The 23,384-nt window shown below is 48.5% G+C and overlaps 1 protein-coding gene across 2 annotated transcripts in view; it reads left to right on the forward strand.

Moving 5' to 3' along the window:
- The first annotated feature begins 2 nt into the window (after window positions 1–2).
- The window catches only part of Slc12a4 (solute carrier family 12 member 4), a 36,444-nt gene continuing 13,062 nt past the window's right edge, over window positions 3–23,384 (forward strand). For both annotated transcript variants that reach the window (XM_004661671.3, XM_045148371.1), the window contains exons 1-6: window positions 3–153; window positions 8,763–8,857; window positions 10,429–10,560; window positions 19,854–20,000; window positions 20,101–20,155; window positions 22,213–22,343. In XM_004661671.3, coding sequence (XP_004661728.1) covers window positions 39–153; window positions 8,763–8,857; window positions 10,429–10,560; window positions 19,854–20,000; window positions 20,101–20,155; window positions 22,213–22,343 — 675 coding nt within the window. In that variant the 5' untranslated portion in view covers window positions 3–38. The remainder of the gene's footprint in view (window positions 154–8,762; window positions 8,858–10,428; window positions 10,561–19,853; window positions 20,001–20,100; window positions 20,156–22,212; window positions 22,344–23,384) is intronic.

A 23,384-nucleotide genomic window follows, 5' to 3' on the forward strand; every position in this document is an offset into this window, starting at 1 on the left:
GCCTGCCCGAGGCTGGGACGGCGGGCCGAGCGCGCGCGATGCCGCACTTCACCGTGGTGCCGGTGGACGGGCCGCGGCGCGGGGACTATGACAACCTCGAGGGGCTCAGCTGGGTGGACTACGGGGAGCGCGCCGAGCCGGGGGACTCGGACGGTGAGGACGGGGTACCGGGCCGGGGGTCGGCCGAGCGGGGCCCGCGCGCGCGCGCGCGCGGACACACACGTCGGTGCCGGCTCAACTTCTCCTCCGCGCCACGCGCGAACCGAGTGATCATTTTTATTTGTTTAAAGTTGTTTTTTTTTTTTCCGGTCCCGGGACTTTCCCAGGCCGGGTCGTCCTCCCCACCCCAACTCCTCCTTCCCTGCAGGCCGCGGGCGGGGGCTGCAGACGTGGCCACCCCGGGGAGGCCAGCCAGCAGGCCGTCCCGCTCGGGGAGGTCGGACCGAACTCGCGGCCCCGGGCCTCAGCTCAGTAGAAGTATCAATGAATGCCCCTCTTTACTTTTTTTGGGGGGGATCGCCCCCATCCTCTTGGGAGTCTGAGTCTCTGCCCCTGTGACTCATCTCCCCCTCCCGTGTCCTCCCCCCTCCCAACTGTCCCCGCACTCTGGCGGGGAGGGAGTGAAGGGTGTGCCCGCTGGAGGAGCCCGCTGTTGACCCTGGTGCAGAACTGTAGGTACTGCGGTCGTCTGGGGAGCAGTCACACCGGGCCAGGCTTGTCTAGGCACTTTACGTGAACCAACTCGTTATAATCCTTCCAACCTCCCCTCTGGGACAGGTCCTGTTACTCGCACCCTGGAAGGAGGGAAGAGAGGCGGGATGAGTTACGTAACTTGCCCCCAGTGGGATTCAAAGCCGGTTGTCAGAGTCTAGTTAACTCTTATCCTAGGTGTCAGGGCTGGGCCTGGAGTTGAGCCCCTCTTCCCACACACCTTTTCTCCATTTCTTATCCCCCCCCCTCTCCAGGCTTTTCTCCCCCTTGAGTTATCCTTGCCAGGGCCCGTGCTTGGAGTGTGAACACTGTCAGGACCATGTGTCTGTAGCAGCACATGCATGTATAATGATGAGTATCACAGGGTGAAGGCAAGGTCGGGTCAGGGCATGCTGGTGGCCACTGTTTCCTGCTGGGTTGCCAGAGATGAGGGTGGCGATATGATGGATGACAAATGCCTGTGATGTCTGGGACTGACAGTGATGGAAAAATGTGGGAAGTGTGTTGTCAACATGTGTCAGGTGATGTGATCTTTTTTTTTTTTTCTTTTTGGTTTTTCGAGGTAGGGTCTCAGTCTGGCCCAGGCTGACCTGGAGTTCACTATGTAGTCTCAGGGTGGCCTCAAAATTCACAGCGATCCTCCTGCCTCTGCCTCCCAAGTGCTGGGATTAAAAGCGTGTGCCATCACACCCGGCTCGTGATCTTACCCTCTTATTGATCTGTGAGGGTGACATACCTAAGGTGGTCCATGTGTGATGTGAGGGATGGCAGTGTCACCTAACTGCCATCTGTGGATATGGCACAGGACAGTGGCCTGGGCTACTGGACATCATAGAGGTTTTTCAAGATTGACAGCTCTGTGTGGGTGCCCTCCCCACTCCATTCACCTGTCCGACCCTAACCTGGTTTAGTGGGTCAGGACAAGAGACAGTTTCTCTGCTCCTCTAGCCTTAGAAGGATGTCTGTCCCCAGAGGATGGGCAGGACAGCATCCCTAGGATCAGTCTGGACGATGTGTGGGCAGAGCTAGAGCTACTAGCCTCAGGCCCCGCCCTGGTCTCTCACCGGGTGCTGCTGGCTGCGTCCTGCCAAGATCCTTCCAGGCAAGGCCAGCCCCTCCCACTCGCTCCTTCTCTTTCCTCCTCTTACTCCTTTTCCAGCCACACATTGGCTGTGTCTACAGCATGGGGGACACACTGCACCCAGGTGAGTGAATTTTGATCCTTCTTGGTGGGGACTGCCAAGGGTCAGAGGGCACAAAACTACTTAGTCTTAGGCCCAGCTCCTGGGACTCCAGCTCAGACCCCATACTTCTGCTATGAGGGTCATTTGCTTATCCAGTTGTCCTATGACAGAGGATGGGAAAGTCATGGATGGGCACCCTAGGCAGATGCCCAAGAGCCAAGCACGTCACCTGGATCACTCCCTGCTACTGGGCATTCATAGTTGCAGACACCTGTGTACCTCACACACAGCCCCAGACCCCAGCTAGGCTCTGATTCACTGGGGGTCTCAGGTAGTGTCAGCAGTTTGAGCCTGGCAAGCATGCCCAGACCTGCCATGGAATTTTTAGCATAGCGATGCCAGGGCTGGCAGCTTGACGCTGAGCACAGTACAGACCAGAGGCACTGCTTTCACCCTCTCATTCCCATAATCCCATGGGAGCTATCCCTAAATGAGCCTTTGGGGGACTTGGAGGAGTGCCTGCCTGTGTCTGAGACCTTTTCTGATGCCTCGGGGCAGTTAGAACAGGGGATGTTACATGACAAAGTAGCACAGAGAGGGTAAGCTGTTTTCCCTGGATCACACCGGGGAAAGGCCAGGAATCCCAGCCCAGCTGCTGGCATCTGAATATACAGAGGCTGAGGAATGCACACACTAACTTAATGGCAAACCTCAGACTTCTCCCCATTGAAGTGTGGTGCTGTACCCTAGAGTGCACCCTCAATGGACTGGGGTCTGGAATAGGAAAAGAAACCTATAGCTCAGTTTCCTCCTGGCTCTGGTGGAATCTGGAGCAGGTTTGGCCCTCATTGGATGGCCTTGGCTTTCCTTCTCTCTGAAAAGGAGAAAATATATCTACAGGAATGTTGCTGTAAGGACCAGAGGCAACTTTTAGAAAAACGTTGGCTATGGGGACAAGGGATCAGCTGGGTCTTGGAAGGAGACTCTGCTGAGTGCCCAGCTAAGCATTTCTGGAATTCGTTCCTTTGGCTTTTTAAAATTTTTTATTCTTATTTATTTCTTTGCAAGAGAGGCGCATGGATAGAGAATGGGCACAGCACACCAGGGCCTTCAGCCACTTGCAAAGGAGCTACAGACACGTGCCCCACCTTGTGCATCTTGCTTGCGTGGGTCCTGGGGAATCGAGCCTTGAACTGGGTCCTTAGGCTTCACAGGCAAGCGCTTAACCACTAAGCCATCTCTCCAGCCCTTCCTTTGGTTTTGTTTTATTTTTTCAAATCTTTTATTTATTTTTATTTATTTATTATTATCTTCTCTTTCTTTCTTTTTTTTTTTTTTTGTTTTGTTTTGTTTTGTTTTTCGAGGTATGGTCTCACTCTAGCCCAGGCTGACCTGGAATTCACTATGTAGTCCCAGAATGGCCTCGAACTCATGGCAATACTCCTACCTCTGCCTTCCAAGTGCTGGGATTAAAGGCCTGCGCCACCACGCCTGGCTACAAATCTTTTTTAAAAAGCTTTATTTTATTTATTTACTTGCTAGCAGAGAAAGAGAGAGAGAGAAAAGAGGCAGACAGAAAGAATGGGTACGCCAGGGCCTCCAGCCACTGCAAATGAACTCCAGACATGTGCACCCTCTTGTGCATCTGGCTTACATGGGTACTGGGGAATAAAACCTGGGCCCTTTGGCTTCACAGGCAAGTACCTTAACTGCTTAGCTATCTCTCCAGCCCTTTTTTGTTGTTGTTTTGAGGGTTTCACTCTAGCCCAGGCTGACCTAGAATTCACTATGTAGTCTCAGGGTGGCCTCAAACTCACACTGATCCTCCTATCTCTACCTCCCAAGTGCTGGGATTAGAGGTGTGAGCCATCACGCCTGGCTTCCTTTGACTTTTTTAAAATAAATATATATTTTAATTTTTTTGGTTTTACTTTTATTTATTTATTTGAGAGCAACAGACAGAGAGAGAAAGAGGCAGAGAGAAAGAGGGAGAATGGGCGCGCCAGGGCCTCCAGCCACTGCAAACAAACTCCAAATGTGTGTGCCCTCTTATGCATCTGGCTAACGTGGGTCCTAGGGAATCAAGCCTTGAACCAGGGTCCTTAGTCTTCACAGGCAAGCGCTTAACCACTAAGGTATCGCTCCAGCCCTCTTTTTAAAAAATTAATTAATGTATTTATTTTAGTTAGTTTTGTACTCAGTGAATATAGGCAAGTTGGTACCATTGTTAGCCTCCTCCCTGTCCTCCCCTCCTCCCCTGACCCCTCCTGCTTGGGGTATATGGGTCATGCATTGTGGGGTTAGCCCTCAGTTATGGGTAGGAGGAAATGTCTCTGTGTATCATGACCTAACCTGTGGCTCTGACATTCTTTCCGCCCCCTCTTCCACAAATTTCCCTGAGCCATGTTGGGTACATTTTAGGTCTGCTTCAATGATGAGGTCTTGGGAGCCTCTGTGTCTCTGGATTTGGTAGGAGTTGATTATTCTCTGTGTCGATCTCCTTCACCCTTGTGCTGATACCAGGTTCTCCAAGAAAACAGCACCCTTGTTTGTTTCACCAATTATTCTTAGTTTCAGCTGGGGTCCTTTTGAGGTATGATGAGGTGGTTCTGTCCTATATTTGCTAGATAAGAGTGCACTCTCCTCAGAAACACAAATCAATGATGGTGAGGCAGGCTACAGTGCGTTAATTTATAATATATTTTCTGCCTACTTTCACAAAGCCATTAGAAATAGACAAGATTACCTCCACAAAGGATGCCGAGGAGGTGGGCGTGAACTCTGACATTAGAGTGACTGCATCTATGAAATCAATTTAGCTTGGGGATTCCTGGAAGTCAAGGCAAAAAATGAAGTAAAATGAGTTGACTTTTTTTTTAATGTCTTTTCATTTATTTGAGAGAGAGAGAGAGAGAGAATGGGCGCGCCAGGGCCTCCAGCCACTGCAAATAAACTCCAGATGTGTGCCCCTTGTGCATCTGGCTAACGTGGGTCCTGGGGAATTGAGCTTCAAACCAGGGTACTTAGGCTTCACAGGCAAGTGCTTAACCACTAAGCCATCTCTCCAGCGCCCCCCCCCTTTTTTTTGAGATAGGGTCTTGCTGTAGCCTAGGCTGACCTGGAATTCACTATGTAGTCTCAGGGTGGCCTTGAACTCATGACAATCCCTCCTACCTCTGCCTCCTGAGTGCTGGGATTACAGGCGTGTGCCACCATGCCTGGCGAGTTTACATTTTCTGACAAATGAAAAAATCTGATTTATTCAGAAGAGGTGCCTGCTGTTTTCTTGTTGGTGCTATTTTGTTAGAACAATTAGAGTAATTTAAAGAGGCTTCTCCAAAATGCACAAGGTGGTGCATGTGCCTGGAGTTTGTTTGCAGTGGCTAGAGGCCCTGGTGCACCCATTTCCTCTGTCCCCCCCGCCTGCCTCTTTGTCTCAAATAAATAAATAAGATATAAAGAGGTTTCTCATAGAAGAACTGTCAGTGTAAAAGGCAGCTGTAACGGTTTTGAGATTTTTCTTGTGACTCCCTTATTCAGAATAAGCATGGAGAATACCACAGATGTCAGTGTCTGCGGAACTGCGTAACCCTACTGCCTAGTGCCTCACTTGGTGGACTGAATTGACTGCTGACTGCCTTTCTCTGTTGTGCCATTGGCATGAATTTACATGTAGTCAAAATTGTGGATTCTGGGGCTGGGGCTATGGCTCGGTGGTTAAAGATGCTTTGTTGGTTTAGTCCCAGCACTAAGGAGACAGAAGTAGGAGGATTGCTAACCAGCCTGAGGCTACAGAGTGGAATTCCATCCTGGGCTAGAGTGAGACCCTACCTTGAATCCTCCCTTCTCCCCCCCCCCCCCCCAAATAAAAGGTGCTTTGTTGGAAAGCCTGCCAGCCTGGGTTCAATTTCGCATCACCCACGTAAAGGGAGAAAATAGGCATGCCAAAGTCTCTAGCCATTGCAAACACTCCAGATGCATATGCCACCATGGGCATCTGGCTTACATGGGTCCTGGGGTATCAAACCTGGGTCCTTTGGCTTCGTAGGCAAGTGCTTTAACCTCTAGGCCATCTCTCCAGCTTATAAAATACTCACTTGTTTATTTATTTTTGGTTTTTCGAGGTAGGGTCTCACTCTAGCCCAGGCTGACCTGGAATTCACTATGGAGTCTCAGGGTGGCCTTGAACTCATGGCAATCCTCCTATCTCTGCCTCCTGAGTGAAAATACTTTTTTAAAATATTTATTTATTTATTTAAGATAGAGGGAGAAGCTGAGCATTGTGGTGCACACCTTTAATCCCAACACTTAGGAGGAGGCAGAGGTAGGAGGATTGCTATGAGTTTGTGGCCACCCTGAGACTACACAGTGAATTCCAGGTCAGCCTGAGCTAGAGTGAGACCCTACCTTGAAAAGAGAGAGAGAGAGAGAGAGAGATTGAATGGATACACACACCAGCACTTTCAGCCGCTGCAAACGAACTCCAGATTCATGTGTCCCCTTGTACATCTGGCTTATGTGTGTACTAGAGAGTTGAACCTGGGTCCTTAGGCTTTGCAGGCAAGAGCTTAACCGCTAAGTCATCTTTCCAACCCATAAAAAAAAATTAATTGGAACTAAGGACTGGATGGGATGGCCCATTAAATCCCAGCACTCAGGAGGTAGAGATAGGAGGATCAGGAATTCAAAGCCATCCTAGGCTACTTAGCCAGTTTGAGGCTAACCTGGACTACATGAGACCCTGTCTCAAAAGAGCACACCAGAAAGAAAATGAAGCTACAGCAAGCACCTGCGGAGTGACTGTGGGCTTAGAGAAAGCAAGTTGAAGGATATGCCTGCTTACACAAACCACGGGTGGCCATGGCCAGCACATGGCCTAATCATACCACTAGTCTGGGTTGATGATGTCACTTTGTCACCACATCCATCTGGGCATACCATGCTAACCTATCTACCCTCAAAATTACATGCTGCTGCCATCCAACCCTAAGTGGCTTCTTTGAGCTCTTATATCATTATATATATTATATAGCTTCTCATTTGCTGTGAAATCTTGAGCCAGCCTGCGTTGGGGGGAGGGGAACACTGAATGTAGAAAAGGAGAGTTTGCTGTTTCCTGCCTGCCTGGTGGAAAGCTGGAAATGTCACCCACTGAGGTTCACCAAGGACAGAGAGGTGGGTATGGTGGCTCACATCTGTTCTCTCTTCTTTGAAAACTGGGGCAAAGGGATTGCCACGAGTCTGAGTCCAGCCTGTGCTATATAGATCCAGGCCAACCTAGACTACAGAGTAAGACCCTGTCTCAAAAAGAAAAAGAAAAAGAAAAAAAAAAAAAGAGTGTGGCCAGCGGCTAGGCATGGTGGCACACACCTTCAATCCCAGCACTCAGGAGGCAGAGGCAGGAGGATTGCTGTGAGTTAGAGGCCATCCTGAGACTACATAGTGAATTCCAGGTCAGTCTGAGCTAGAATGAGACCCTACCTCGGGGAAAAAAAAAAAGTGATGGAGAGAGAGAGATTGCTTAGTGGTTAAGGTGCTTGCCTGCAAAGCCAAAGGACCCAGGTTCAGTTCCCCAGTCTCCATGTAAAGCCAGATGCACAAAGTGGCGCACACATCTGGAGTTGGTTTACAGTGGCTAGAGGTCCTAGCATGCCCACTCTCTCTATATATATATCTGCTTCCCCTCTCAAATAAATAAAAATGAGCCACACTCACATTTTTAATCCCAGCACTCAGGAGTCAGGGAGTTTGAGGCCACCCTGGGACTACATAGTGAATTCCAGATGAGCCTTGGCTAGAGCAAGATCCTACCTTGAAAAACAAAAAGAGCAGGCCGGGCGTGGTAGCACATGCCTTTAATCCCTGCACTTGGAGGCAGAGATAGGAGGATACATAGTGAATTCCAGGTCAGCCTGACCTGAGTTAGAGTGAAACCCTACCTCGAAAAAAAAAAAAAAAAAAGTTGTGTTGCTGGGGAGTTGAAGGAGCTTGCTTGGAAGGTTGTAGCTCAGGGGTACAGCACTTGCCATAACATCCATGAGCCTTTGGGTTTGATTTCCAGCAAGGGGAAGAAGATGCCTTGACTCTTTTCTAGGACCCAGCCTGACGGGTGGACCTCTTCTGGGGCAGACTTCCCAGATCTGGGAATCAAAATGTCAACTGGTGTCCCCTGACAGTAAGCAGTCCATGCTCCCACTTTTTTCTGCTTAACCCAAGACCACCTGGTAGCCTGGCTTTCCTGGGTGACTTTTCTAGGGCAGTGCCAGGCTTTCTTCACCTCCCAGCATGCCCTGGGTTGCCTTCCAGGTTGCCGCTCACCGTGCGTGGTGGGGTAGCTAGCAAGCCCTGTGTGGCTTATGGCAGCCAAAGTCACTGTGTGATTTCATCTCTCTGGCAGGCAGCATGATGCCTGGCACTCTGGGTACTCCAGATAGGTGGAGGGCAGTCTGGAGGTGGGCTACGATTAGGTCCCACCCCTTAAACATGTGAGCTGTCCTGGTTTGGCTTTTCTTTTGTTTTTGTTTTTCCCCTGAGGTAGGCTCTCATTCTGGCCCAGGCTGGCCTGGAATTTACTATGTAGTCTCAAGGTGGCTTCGAACTCATGGCGATCCTACCTCTGACTCCCCAGTGCTGGGATTAAAGGCATGTGTCATCACCTCTGGCTAGTCCAGCTTTTGACATTGTCCTCTCTCACAAGGAGTAATGCACTAGGATTTAATTCCTGGCTGCTCCTCCTATTTGGCTCTTCAAAGGAGGTTGACAGTGTGTGATGGGGAAACTGAGTCCTCCAAAGTGTTTTCCAGAGATACACTGGGCTGGGGCCTCTGGGCGGCACCTAACTGGAATTCTTTCCCTTTCTCTCTACAGGACAGGGGAACCACAGAGAGAACAGCCCTTTCCTTTCCCCCTTGGAGGCTTCCAGAGGCAGCGACTACTATGACAGGAACCTGGCGCTTTTTGAGGTAGCTGGGGAGCCATTCTGGGCCACAGGTGTGGTAGGCAGGTGGGCAAGCAGGGGCTGGTGAAGGGGTCTCTCAGCTGAACAGGGAAGCTGGCTCCTCTTCTAGTCTCCCCTTGAGTGCCTTGCTCCCTTGGCAGCCAGTCTGTGGGTCTCTGGGCTCTTACAACCCAATCTGCTTTCCCAGAGGCCACTTACAACCTTGTGCCCACTGCTGTCTCCAGGGCTGGTCACTTTGTCTTCCTTGCAGCCCCTCACCAAGAGGTCTACTTCCTCAGAATTTCCTGTCCTCTCCATTCTTAGTTTTCTCACAGGCCATGGTTCTGTTTTCTTCCTAGATGAAATCTTTCTTTTCTTTCCCAGCTATTTCTTCCAACTCTTCCTCTCTGGTTCTCTTGAGGCCTTGCCACCATTGTCTGCTCCCAACAGCCCGAGATTCTCCCACTCTGTCCTCCACCGCTGCAGCCTTGGTGGATCCCTCTCTGGAAAACTTACCACATTGGAGTCTCTGAATTTGAATTGATTCCTTTCCAGACTCAAGCTGAGATCTGGGTTTAAGATGTGACCCAGACTCCTTGACTCTGAACCCACAAACTCATCTGCCTCACAACAAAATAATGTTAAGTAATGTAGGCTTGTCAAGCTCCATTCATTCAGAGGGCCTGCACCTTCATGCCTTACTCCAACTAATGCCCCTAGTTTAGGATCCAAAATTTGCTGACAAATGTGGAAGGGCAAAATGTGGACAGATGGAATCACAGCACTATAGTCACAGGGGCAGGGAAAGCTTAGACCCCTGTGGAGTTCAGGGGTCCTGAGCCCTGTGGCCTCTCCCCACCTGTGGGTGGGCAGAAGGTAAAAGGCAAAGAGCCTGCCTTTGAGATTAGAGTAGATTATTCAGAGGGGCCAGGGCCTGGGGGAACACTACCCCAAAAGGTCAAGATTTAGATTGAGGGAGAGATTTAACTTGTCCCAGATTTTTTTTTGGGGGGGGGTTGGAGGTAGGGTCTCACCCTAGCTTAGGCTGACCTAGAAGTTACTATGTAGTGTCAGGGTGGCCTTGAACTCACGGCAATCCTACCTCTACCTCCCTAGTGCTGGGATTAAAGGCATCTTTGTCTAACTTAGTTCTCTGAGTTGACTAGGGTAGCTTTTTAAAAAATAATTTATATTTTTTTGTGGGAAGTGAGGTAGATGTGAGTCCCATAGGCCTAGCCATAGCTGAGAGGTGGCCAAGCAGAGCAAACGGGACAAAGTGTGCGATCTGCATGCCTGCCAACCTGGCCTGCCCTTCCCTCTCCCCTGAGGCGGGTGGTTTTCACAAATGGGCTGGCAGTGATTGCAGCTAAGGTGGGGCAGTGTGAACCAGCCGCTGGGCTAGGCCTTTGAGTGCTGGGGTGTGGTGCCCACACCTGCCCGGTTGATTGGCTTGGGCTTCCCCAGACAAGAACTAGGATCAGGCCAAGGCTTGCCTCAGGGCTTGGCATGGGGCCAGCTGCCAGGCTGCTGGCTGCACACAGGTAGCCTGGCGCCAGCCTGGCTCATTGCCATCTTGCCCCGTGGCTCTGTTTACAGGAGGAACTGGACATCCGCCCAAAGGTGTCGTCTCTTCTGGGCAAGCTCGTCAGCTACACCAACCTTACCCAGGGAGCCAAGGAGCATGAGGAAGCCGAGAGCAGGGAAGGTGCCCGCCGGAGAGCAGCCAAGGTGAGCCATTTGGGGTCAGCAGGGGGACCACACTGGGAATATAGGCAGGTTATCATAGAATTCCTCACGTGGTGGGTCAGTAGGTGCCAGATGTGGTGAGCATAGAGGATGGGCACTGAGTGCCTCAGGCTCAAGGAGGCTTTTTTGTTGTTGTTGTTTTGAGGTAGGGTTTCAATGTAGCCCAGGCTGACCTGGAACTCACTATGTAGTCTCAGGGTGGCCTCGAACTCACGGCAATCCTCCTACCTCTGCCCTCCAAGTGCTTGGGCTAAAGGCGTGTGCCACTATGCCCAGATCAAAAGGAGGCTTTTAAAAAAATAGTTTTATTTTCATTTATTTGAGAGAGAGAGAGAACAAAAAAAAAATGGGCATGCCAGGGCACCCAGCCACTGCAAACAAACTCCAGACACATGTGCCACCTTATGCATCTGGTTTACGTGGGTCCTGGGGAACCTGGATCCTTTGGCTTTTCAGGTAAGCACCTTAACTGCTAAGCTATCTCTCCAGTCCATCAAGGAAGGTTTAAAGGGTGTGCTAAGGGGGCGTTCGTGAAGGGAACAGAGGGGCCATGGAGGTCTCAAAAGTGATAGTAAGAACAGTTGCTTGTATCTGGCCAATATGTGAGGCATTACTGTAAGAATGGGCCCAGGTTCTTGAATATTATCCTCAGAACAAAGCTGTAAGACAGAAGTCTGGCAAGGATGCACACACCTATAGTCCCAGCAACTTGGGGTAGAGGCTGAAGCAGGAGGATTGCTTGAGACCAGGTGCTCCCAGAGGTCATCTGGTGCGCCACAGCAAGACCCTGTCTCTAAAAAAAGAGAAACAAGTTCAAGGCTAGTTCTGTTAGCATCTTTAATATTTTTTTAGATTTTTTGTTTTTATTTTACTTATTTATTTGAGAGAGAGTGTGAGAAAAATAGGCAGATATAGAGAGAAAAACAATGGGTATGCTAGGGCCCCTAGCCACTACAAGCGAACTCCAGATGCATGTGCCGCCATGTGCATCTGGCTTACGTGGGTACTGGAGAATCGAACCTGGGTCCTTAGACTTAGCAGGCAAATGCCTTAACTGCTAAAGCCATCTCTCCAGCCCTTAATTTTTTGATTGATATTTTTGAAACAGTTTCATGTAGCCCAGGCTAGCCTCAAACACATTACATAGCTAAGGGTGATTTGAACTCCTGATCTACCTGCTTCTACCTTTTACCTTCTAAGTACTAGAATTACAGGCATGGGTCAACCACACCACACCCATATTTTTGTTGTTATTTGTTTTGAGGTAGTGTCTTACTGTAGCCCAAGATGACCTGGATGGAATTCACTCTGTACTCCCAGGCTGGCCTTGAATTCTCAAACTCACAGTGATCCTTCTACCTCCCAAGTGCTAGGATTGAAGGTGTGAGCCACCAAGCCTGGCCTTCTTTTTTTTCTTTTTTTTTTTTAATTCCTCTGAGTTCTGCCTACTGCCCATCCAAGTCTTTTTAAACTTATTTTTATTTAATTATTTTTTAGATACAGAGAGAGGGGTGGGGAGAGAGTGAGAATGGGTGCGCCAGGTCCTCTAGCCATTGCAAACAAACTCCAGACACAGGTGCCACCATGTGCATCTAGCTTATGTGGGACGTGGAGAATCAAACCTAGATCTTAGGCTTTGCAGGCATGTGCCTTAACTGCTAAGCTATCTCTCCAGCCCCCAAGTCATTTATTTGGGAATGACAGACAGAAGGAGGTAGAGAGAAAGAGAGATTGAGAATGGGCGCGCCAGGGCCTCCAGCCACTGCAAGCAAACTCCAGATGCATGCGCCCCCTTTGTGCATCTGGCTAACTTGGGTCCTGGGGAATTGAGCCTCAAACCGGGGTCCTTAGGTTTCATAGGCAAGCGCTTAACAGCTAAGCTATCTCTCCAGCCCCCCAAGTCTTTTTTTTTTTTTTTTTTTTTTTTTTTTTTTTTTGGTTTTTCAAGGTAGTGTCTCACTCTAGCCCAGGCTGACCTGAAATTCACTATGCAGTCTCGGTGGCCTTGAACTCATGGCAATCCTCCTACCTCTGCCTCCCAAGTGCTGGGATTAAAAGGCATGCGCCACCATGCCCAGCCCCCCAAGTCTTGCTTTTAATACCAGATGCATATGCCACCATGAGCATCTGGGTTATGTAGATTATGGCAAGTTGAACCTAGGTCCTTAGGCTTCACAGGCCAGTGCCTTAACCACTAAGCCATCTCTTCAGCACACATCCATGACCGGTTCATAAGGAGGCTTTTAAAAAATATATTTTTATTTATTTGAGAGAGAGAGGGAAAGAAAGAGGGAGAGAGAGAGAATGGGCATGCCCAGGCATCCAGCCACTGCAAACGAACTCCAGACACATGTATTTATTTATGAAAGGAAAGAGACTGAGAGAGAATGGGTGTGCCAGGGCCTCCTACTGCTGCAAATGAACTCCAGACCCATGCACCACTTTCTGCTTCTGGCTTTATGAACCCAGGCCATCAGACTTTGCAAGCAAGTGCCTTAAACAGCTGAGCTATCTCTCCAGCTCCGCCTTCCATATCTTCCAATCAGCCTCTTCGTTCCTTAAGCCAGCCCCCCCCACACTTTATAAAAATATATTTTATTTATTAATTTGCAAAGAGAGAGAGGGAATATTTATGTCAGAGCCTCTTTCCCCTGCAAATGAACGCCAGGTGCATGAACCACTTTGTGCATCTGGCTTTATATGGGTACTGTGGAATTGGACCCAGGCAGTCAGGCTTTCAAGCAAGCATCGTTAACCAATGAGCCATATCTCTAAACTAACCCCCCCCACACACACACACACATTTAAAAGTATTTAGCCAAGCATGTGGCACACGCCTTTAAACTGAGCACTTGTAGAGGCAGAGGTAGGAGGATAACTGTGAGTTAGAGGCCAGGTTGAGACTACATAGTGAATTCTAGGTCAGCCTGGGCTAGAGTGAGACCCTACCTTGAAACACCAAAATAAAAAAAAAATAAAATAAAACTTAAGTATTTATTTTATTTATGTATGCCCAGTTTTATTTATTATTTGAAAGACAGAAAAAGAGGAAGATTCAAAGATAGATAGATAAGATAGATAGATAGATAGATAGATAGATAGATAGATAGATAGACAGACAGACAGATAGATAGATGATAGATAGATAGATAGATAGATAGATAGATAGATAGATAGATAGATAGAAGAGAGAAAATGGGCACACCAGGGCCTCTAGCCACTGCAAATGAGCTCTAGACACATGCGTTATCTTGTGCATCTGGCTTACATGGGTCCTGGAGAATCAAACCTGGGTTCTTTGGCTTTGTAGGCAAATGCCTTAACTGCTAAGTCAGCTCTCCAGCCCTTAAATATTTTTATTTACTTTTTAGAGAGAAAGGGCATACCAGGACCTCCAGCCACTGCAAACTAACTCCAGATGCATGGGCTACCATGTGCATCTGGCTTACGTGGGTTCTGGGGAGTCAAATTTAGATCCTTAGGCTTTGCAGGCAAGCACCTTAACCACTAAGCCATCCCTCAAGTCCGTAACCCACACTCTTTCTGTTTTGTTTTGTTGTTTTTGAGGTAGGGTCTTATTCAGGCCCAGGCTGGCCTGGAATTCACTATGTAGTCTCAGGGTAGCCTCGAACTCACAGCAATCCTCCTACTTCTGCCTCTGGAGTGCTGGGATTAAAGGTGTTTACTGCCACGCCCAGCCCACCTTCTTTTTGAGACAAAGTCTCCCTTGTTTTTGCCTTCTGGATTCTCCTGGCTCTGCCTCCCATTGAGGTAGGCATATTGAGATTATAAACATACACCACTTTGTGTCTGACTTTACATGGGTGCTGGGGCATTGAACTCAGACTGGTAGGTTGGCAAGGAAGTGCCTTTAACTATTGTGCCATCTCCTAAGCCATTTTTGGGTTTGTTGTTGGTTTTAGGATTTTTGTCATTTTGTTTTGTTGACATAGGGTCTCATGTATCCCAGGCTAGCTCTGCACTTGCTATGTAGCCGAGGTTTGCCTGATGCTGGGGGCAAACCCATGGCCTCCTGGCTTCCTGCATGCTAGTCAAGCACACTCTCAACTGAGCTGTATTCCCAGTCCCTAGATTTTAAAAATTATTTATTTATTTATTTGTTTATTTATTTATTTAAGAGAGACAGAATATGAGCTTGCCAGGGCCTCCAGCCACTGCAAACTAATTCCAGACTCGTGTGCCACCATGTGCATCTGGCTTTCATGGGTTCTGGGGAGTAGAATTTGGGTCCTTGGGCTTCATGGGCAAGTGCTTTAACTATAAGCCATCTTTCCAGGCCTAGATTCTTTTTAAAAATATTTTGTTTTTATTTATTTGAGAGAGAGAGAGAGAGAGAGAATGAATATGTCAGGGCCTTCAGCCACTGCAAAGAAACTCCAGATGTATGCACCACCATGTGCATCTGGCTTACGTGGGTCCTGGGGAATAGAACCTGGGTCCTTTGGCTTTGCAGGCAAGCACCTTAACTGCTAAGCCATCTCTCCAGTCCCCAATATGGCTTTTTTGTTTGTTTGTTTGTTTTTTGTTTTTCAAGGTAGTGTCTCACTCCAGCTCAGGCTGACCTAGAATTCATCTCTGTATAGTCTCAGAGTGGCCTCAAACTCTTTGACGATCCTCCTACCTCTGCCTCCTGGGTGCTGGGATTAAAGGCATGTGCCACCGTGCCCGGCAGCAGCCCTAGATCTTTTAAAAATGTTTTTTTCTTTTATCTTTCTTTCCTTATTATTATTATTATTATTATTTTTACCATGAGGTAGGGTCTCACTCTAGCCCAGACTGACCTGGAACTCACTCTGTAGCCTCAGGGTGGTCTTCAACTCACAGCAATCCTCCTGTCTCAGCCTCTAGAGTGCCTTTTTTATCCTGGCAGTGTCAGCCTCCAGCTCTCAGAACCAGAAAAGAGAGCCGAGGGCTCAGGCTCACGCAGAGATGAATTTTGTTTTTGTAGAGACTGGGTTTCCTGTGACTCAGGCTGACCTTCAACTTAATATGTAGCAGAGGCTAGCCATGAACTCCTGACTTTCTTGTCTCTACCCCCACAGAACTAGGATTACAGGCTTTTGTCACCATATATGGTGACTTTTGTGTGTGTGTGTTTTAATTTGTTTCATGGTAGAGTCTTACTCTAGCCCAGGCTGACCTGGAACTTACCCTGTGGCTCCAGGTTGGTCTCAAACTCACTGGGATTTTGAGTCTTCTACCTCAGGTTTCTTGAGTACTGGGATTAAAGGTGTGTGCACCATGCTTAGCCTAATGACTTACTTTTTTTAATTAATTAATTTATTTTAATTTAGTTAGTTAGTTGAGAGAGACAGAGTGGCAAGTAGAGAGAGAGAAATGGGTGCACCAGGGCTGCCAGCCACTGCAAATGAACTCCAGATGCATGTACCACCTTGTGTATCTGGCTTATGTGGAATTGAACCTGGGTCCTTTGGCTTTGCAGGCAAATGCCTTAACTGCTAAGCCACCAGTCCAGTCCTTAATTTTTTCCCTTCTTTTGTTGCTTTGGGTAGAACCTTAGGGCCTTATGAATGCTAAGCACACACTCTGCTAAGCAGCTGAGCTACATTCCCAGCCCCCTTTGCTTCCTTGTTTGGCTCCTCTGTGTTTTGGGTTTGTTTGAGGGCTGGGGTTTCTTCTACGCTTGGTTTGAAAGCAAGGGAACCTTCCTTCCCCTCTCCTGCCTCACTGAGAAATGAAGTGGCTGTGCTTAGAAGGAGCTGAGATCTGTTCAGAGTTGTAGTGTTCTCCTTGGTGCTCAGCACTAGTAAACACTCGTTGCTGAGGTAATTCCGGTTGCCAGTTCCAGGCCTGCTTGTGAGATGTGGGTCTTTCTCAGCTGAAACCCAGAGAGAGGGTGGACCAAGCCAAAGTGCCTCCTCTTCTTGTGCTTCTGGGAGGCAGCCTACTCTTCAGAGAGAGAGCAACTGATATCTTGAGGTTGCCCAGATTCACCCTCCATTTTCCTGCTGGTTGTAATGCTGCTGGGATATTCTGCACCAGAGATAACTGTGAGCCCCACCTTATTTGGTCATTTCTGTTCAGCCCCTTAAGAGCAGTCTCAGGAGCCAGGTTAATCCTAGCACTTGGGAAGCAGAGATAGGAGGATCACCACAAGTTCAAGGCTGCCCTGAGACTCCATAGTGAATTCCAGGTCAGCCTGGGCTACAGTGAGACCCTACCTTGAAAAACCAAAAAGAGTAGTCTTCAGCTTCCAAAAAGTGTTGTTTACAGGGTGTGGTCAGATCTTTGGGTAAGAGCCTTCAGGCCATGCCATGGAGCTGGTAATTGAGACTGGAAAGGCCCATGTGCTAGAGAGAAGCCTGGGTTGCTGGGGGGGGGGGGTGTCTTTGCCCTAATTGGGAGCCTGTGAAGATGTTGGTCTGCACCCTCAGAAGAAGCTAGTTTGACCCTTAAGGCAAGGATGTGAGAGGGAGGCTGAGAGGCCCAGCTCCAGGTGCTTATCCGTGGAGGGAGGAGGAGCCTGGTAAAATTTAGAGGGGCTCATAAGCAAGGGAGCTGTGGACCTCATCCAAGGCACCTCTAAGCAGAGAGGCCTCAGAAAAGAAGCCTTGAAGCAGGAAGGGTGGGCCTTTAATCAGACCATGCCAAGATCCAAAGGCAATGTCTCTCTGGTAGCCTCTTGCTATGGCCCAGTGACCTTCTGGGGCTGCCAGAAGTTAAGTGGGGATGCAGAAAGCATTTCCGGACCTGCCCTTTCCCACACTGCCCTTTTCTCAGAGTGACTCAGCCCAGGGTGGGGGGAGGGCTGGGAGTACTTGCAACTGCTATCCAGTGGGTGGTATCCTCCGAGAAGGGCTTCACAGAGCCCAGAAGAGGACACGAACAGGACAGTGTGAGGAAGCTCTTGAAGGTCCTTCAGGCTAAATACATGTCCTACCCCAGGCTTGGCCCCTTTAGGAAGGTTCCTTTACTCACCCCAGCTTCTGGGAAGAGGCTTTGCTGGGGTTCTGTGGGTGTTTTCAGGGCCTGCTGCCTGGGCTGTACCAGCCTTGTTTCAATGTGCATCCTCACCTGCCCTTACAGAGTTCAGAAACGTTGATGATCTGCATGGTAGACCTTCCTCACCTGCCCACAGCCTAAACTTCCCAAGACAGGCAGGAACTTCCAACCCAACACCTCCACTGCTCACAGCCTGACTGCTTCTCTCAGTAGAACTTCCAAGATAGGAAGGGTCTTCCAATGCTCCACTCACTGGGTTCAGAAGCACCTTTTGAGGACCTGCAGGATTTATTGGTATTAGGACAATACACAAGGCAAGTTTGTTGCAGCATGGTCATGGACATACCTGTAGACTTGGTTACAGTGACCTATAGTAACTGTTGTCATAGAAGTGATGTTAGATGCTAAGGGAATGAAGGTAGCAGGGAGTACCGACTCCACTCAGACCCAGGGAACTTCTGGGAACGGTGACGATTAAACCTCCTGGAGATTCACTGAAGAGGAGTCTGCTGTTCAGTGAAGCAGGTTACATGCCCATGTTCAGAGTCTGTGAGGGAGCCATGTGGTCTGGAGCTGGGACTAATGGGAGGAGATGGGGCACAAGCCAAGGAGACTGGAGCATGCACACTACATTAGAGGCCAGTGCAGAGGGTTTTCAACAGGAAATCTGGGAAGGGACTTGGTTTTCAGAGACCTACTCTGGCAGCAGTATGGACTAGAGTGCATAGCTTGATGGGCATGGGAGGCACCACCCAGTAAACTCAGGCGTACTTCCCAAGGCTTAAGAGACTGACTTAAGACTCAGACAAAACTGGCCAATGTCAGGGCAGCAGGCAGGCAAATTAGGTAGGATTCTGTTCTGAATTGGAAGTAGGAAATGGGAGAAAAGGTAGGTCAGGGAGGACTTCTTGGAGCTTGGTTTGGGTGATGGCGCTAGCTGGATGAGAAGGTGGGCATCTATAATTCCCACTTTGCAGAAGCTCAGTAGAAGAGGGCCTGGAAGCCATGTGTGATGGTACACACTTGTAATCCTTGCACTCAAGAAGTTAAGGCAGGATTGCCACAGTTCAAGACCAGCCTGGGTAAAGAGACTCAGCAGAGGACCAGGAGTGGTGGTACCCACCTGTAATCCCAATGTTCAGAAGACGGAGGCGGGAGGATCACTGCAGGTTTGAGGCCAGCCTGATCTTTAAAAGAGTTCCAGGCCAGCCAGAGCTATATAGTGAGACCTTGCAAAGGGAAAAAAAAATTTTTTTAATTAATTTATTTACTTATGAGCAGGGGGCTCATAAATTAAGGGAGGGCATACCAGGGCCTTCAGCTACTGCAAATGCAAACGAACTCCAGATGCATGCACCACCTTACACATCTGGTTTATGTAGATCCTGGGGAATCAAGCCTGGGTCATTTGGCTTTGCAGGTAAGTGTCTTAGCTGCTAAGCCATCTCTCCAATCCAAAAATAACATTTTTAAAGGAAGGCCGGGCATGGTGGCACACCTCTTTAATCACAGCACTCGGGAGGCAGAGGTAGGAGGATCACTGTGAGTTTGAGGCCACCTTGAGACTACATGGTGAATTCCAGCTCAGCCTGGGCTAGAGTGAGACCCTACCTTAAAAAAAAAAAAAAAAGGAAGGAAGGAAGGAAGAAATGACAGATATTTTACTGAAGAGGAGAAGGAGGCAGCACCTTGTTGTAGAAAGGGGTTAAAATTCAAAAATCTTGCCAGGAGTGGTGGCGCACGCCTTTAAGCCCAGCACTTGGAAAGCAGTGGTAGGTGGATGACAGTTAGTTCGGGACCACCCTGAGACAGCATAGTGAATTCCAGGTTAGCCTAGACTAGAGTGAGACCCTACTTAAAAAAAAAAAAAAAAAAAAAAAATCTTACATGTGAGGTATTAGAAAGAATGAGGTTTTATTGCGGACATGGTAGCACAAGCCTTTAATGATTAACTAGCACTCGGGAGGAAGAGGTAGGAGGATCGCTGTGAGTTCAAGCCCTGAGACTACATAGTGAATTCCAGATCAGCCTGGGCTAGAGTGAAACCCTACCTCCAAAAGAAAAAAAAAAAAAAAAAAAGAAGAAGAAGAGAAGAGAAAGAGAAGAAGAAAGAAAGAGGTTGTATAACTTGCCAGTCCAAATTGTCTTCCTATATGCGAATCAGTATAGAGATGTCCTAGCTGCCATCCTCATCTCCTGACTCCAAAGGGACTGCTGAGTGACCATAGAACGCTTTCAGTGATGCACCTGAACCCCTCTGATGCTCTGTGCTCTTTCTCTTGCCCACCTAGGCACCCAGCATGGGCACCCTCATGGGGGTGTACCTGCCCTGCCTACAGAACATCTTTGGAGTCATCCTTTTCCTGCGGCTGACCTGGATGGTGGGCACAGCTGGCGTGCTGCAAGCCCTCCTCATTGTGCTCATCTGCTGCTGCTGTGTGAGTGTCCCACTGGGCCAGGGCTGGGCTGGGCATGGGAGACTGTCACCTGTCACAGACCACCCAGCTGAGCTGATCATCCAGGCCTTCCTTCCCACAGACCCTGCTGACAGCCATCTCCATGAGTGCCATTGCCACCAACGGAGTAGTTCCAGGTGAGTGAGCTCCGGCTGACTTTCCCTTCCCCGCCCCCAAGCAGTTTTATCGCAGAGCCCAATTCCTGACTCCAGGGCAGAGCCACCCCCTAGGAGCTTTCCTGCTCAACAGAGCTGAAAGTGCTATTGTGGGTTTGTTTTTTTTTTATTTTTTTATTTTTTTTTTTTAAATACTTTTTAATTATTTATTTATTTATTTGAGAGCGACAGACACAGAGAGAAAGACAGAGGGAAAGAGAGAGAATGGGCGCGCCAGGGCTTCCAGCCTCTGCAAACGAACTCCAGACGCGTGCGCCCCCTTGTGCATCTGGCTAACGTGGGACCTGGGGAACCGAGCCTCGAACCGGGGTCCGCAGGCTTCTCAGGCAAGCGCTTAACCGCTAAGCCATCTCTCCAGCCCTGTTTTTTTTTTAAATAGTTTATTTATTTACTTGGGCTGGAGAGATGGCTTAGCAGTTAAGCGCTTGCCTGTGAAGCCTAAGGACCCTGGTTCGAGGCTCAGTTCCCCAGGACCCATGTGAGCCAGATGCACAAGAGGGCGCACGCATCTGGAGTTTATTTGCAGTGGCTGGAAGTCCTGGTGCGCCCATTCTCTCTGTCTCTCTCTAACTGCCTCTTTCTCTCTCTGTCACTCTCAAATAAATAAGTAAAAATAAAACAAAATATTAAAAAAAATAAAATAAAATAGTTTATTTATTTACTTGAGAGAGGCAGATAGAAAGAATAGGCATGCCAGGGCCTCTAGCTAGTGCAAATGAACTCCAGACACATGTGCCACCTTGTGCTTCTGACTTTATGTGTAGTAGGGAATTTGCAGGCAAATGCCTTATTTGCTGAGCCATCTCTCCAGCCCTTACTGTGTTTTTTGTTAGTTAAAAATAATCTACCTTTGCCAGGCATGGTGGCATAGGCCTTTAATCCCAGCACTCGGGAGACAGAGGTAAGAGGATTGCTGTGAGTTCGAGGCCAGCCTAGGATTACAGAGTGAATTCCAGGTCAGCCTGGAATGAGACCCTACCTTGAAAAAAACAACCAAAAAAATTGCACCTTGTGTTAGAGAGATGGCTCAGTAGTTAAAAGAGTTTGTTTTCAAAGCCTGATGACTATGGTTTGATTCCCCAGTACTCACATACAGCCAGATGCCCAAGGTGCATGCGCCCGGAGTTCGTTGGCAGTGGCTGGAGACTCCGGCGTGCCTGTTCTCTCTTCCTCTGTCTCTCTGCCTCTCTCTCTCAAACTAATAAATAAAAATAATTTTAAAAAGAGAGAGAATGAGAATGGATGTGCCAGGGCCTCTAGCCATTGAAATGAACTCCAGATGCATGTGCCACCTTGTGCATCTGGCTTACATGGGTCCTGGGGAATCGAAACCGGATCCATAGGCTTCGCAGATAAGTGCCTTAACTGCTAAGCCATCTCCAGCCCCCATGCCCAGATTTTTTTGTGGGTTTTGAACTGGGGATTGAACTAAAGTACTCATGCCTAAGCAGCAAGAGCTCTTAACTGCTAAGCGATTTCTCCAGGCCTAAAAACTTTTTCAAGCAGAATTCTCTATAGTAGGATATGGCTCAGTTTCTTATGTAGACCAGACTGGCCCTTAACTTGTAGCAGTTGTCTTGCCTCTGCTTCTCAAGTGCTGGGATTACAAGCATGATATCACATCCAGCCTTTTTTTTTTTTTTTTTTTGGTAGGGTCTCACTCTAGCTCAGGCTGACCTGGAATTCACTATGTAGTCTCAGGGTGGCCTCAAACTCACAGTGAACCTCCTACCTCAGCCTCCCAAGTGCCGGGGTTAAAGGCGTGCATGTGGAAGCACTCTTCTCCCTGCATGTCTACCTTCGTTGAGGCCCAGTGTTCTTACCAGGAGTGTGAGACTTTGGTAAAAGCACTGACATAGGGCAGGTCTCTACTGGGACACCAGCAAAAATCTACACAAGACACTGATTCCACTGATCCTGCCTTAGAAGAGCCATCCGTGTCCTGTAAGGGTTTGTCATGAGGGAGACCTCCTTGAAGAAGAATCAGCCCTAACCTGTGTATACTTTATCTGCCGCAGCTGGAGGCTCCTATTTCATGATCTCACGCTCACTGGGGCCAGAATTTGGAGGTGCTGTGGGCCTCTGCTTCTACCTGGGGACAACATTTGCAGCAGCCATGTACATCCTAGGGGCCATCGAGATCTTGCTGGTGAGTCAAGCTAAGCCCTAAGCAGCCCTAGTCATGTCCAGTCTCTCTAGAATCTACAGGCTGATAATTGTCTCCTGCCCCAGCCATGGTCTGGAGTTTTACAGTGGGAGAATTCAAGACTGAAGAATCTTTTTTTTTTTTTTTTTTTTTTTGGTTTTTTGAGGTAGGGTCTCATTCTAGTCCAAGCTGACCTGAATTCACTATGTAGCCTCAGGGTGGCCTCGAACTCATGATAATCCTACCTCTGCCTCCTGAGTGCTGGGATCAAAGGCGTGTGCCACCATGCCCGGTTTTCTTTTGGGTTTTTTTGTTTGTTTGTTTTTTGAGGTAGGGTTTCACTCTAGCTCAGGCTGACCTGGAATTCACTGTGGAGTCTCAGGGTAGCCTCGAATTATTTTGTTTTTTTAAGGTAGGGCCTTGCTCTAGCCCAGGCTGACCTAGAATTCACTATATAGTCTCAGGGTGGCCTAGAACTCACACTTTCCTCCTAGCTCTACCTCCCAAGTGTTGGGATTAAAGATGTACAACACCACGCCTGAATTTCTTTCTTTTTTTTTCTTTTTAAGTTTTTTGGTTTTGGTTTTTGTTTTTCAAGGTAGGGTCTTGCTCTAGTCCAGGCCAACCTGGAATTCACTGTGCAGTCTCAGGGTGGCCTTGAACTCACAGTGATCTCTTACCTCTGCCTCCCGAGTGCTGAGATTAGAGGGATGCACCTCCATGCCTGGCTCTTTTTTAAAGTTATTTATTTATTTATTTGAGAAAGAGAGAGACAGGCAGAGAGAATGGGTGTTCCAGGGCCTCTAGCCACTGCAAATGAACTCCAGATGCATGTGCCACCTTATGCATCTGGCTTTCATGGGTCCGGCCGTCTTTTTTTTTTTTTTTTTTTTTTTTTTTTTATGGTAGGGTCTCACTTTAGCTCATACTGACCTGGAATCCCCAGGTTAGTCTCAAACTCACAGAAATCCTTCTACCTCTACCACCCAAGTGCTGAGATTAAAGGTATGTACCACCATGCCTGGCCTATTTAGAATTCTTCTG

This window comes from Jaculus jaculus, chromosome 1 (assembly GCF_020740685.1).
Source record: "Jaculus jaculus isolate mJacJac1 chromosome 1, mJacJac1.mat.Y.cur, whole genome shotgun sequence".
Lineage (NCBI taxonomy): Eukaryota > Metazoa > Chordata > Mammalia > Rodentia > Dipodidae > Jaculus > Jaculus jaculus.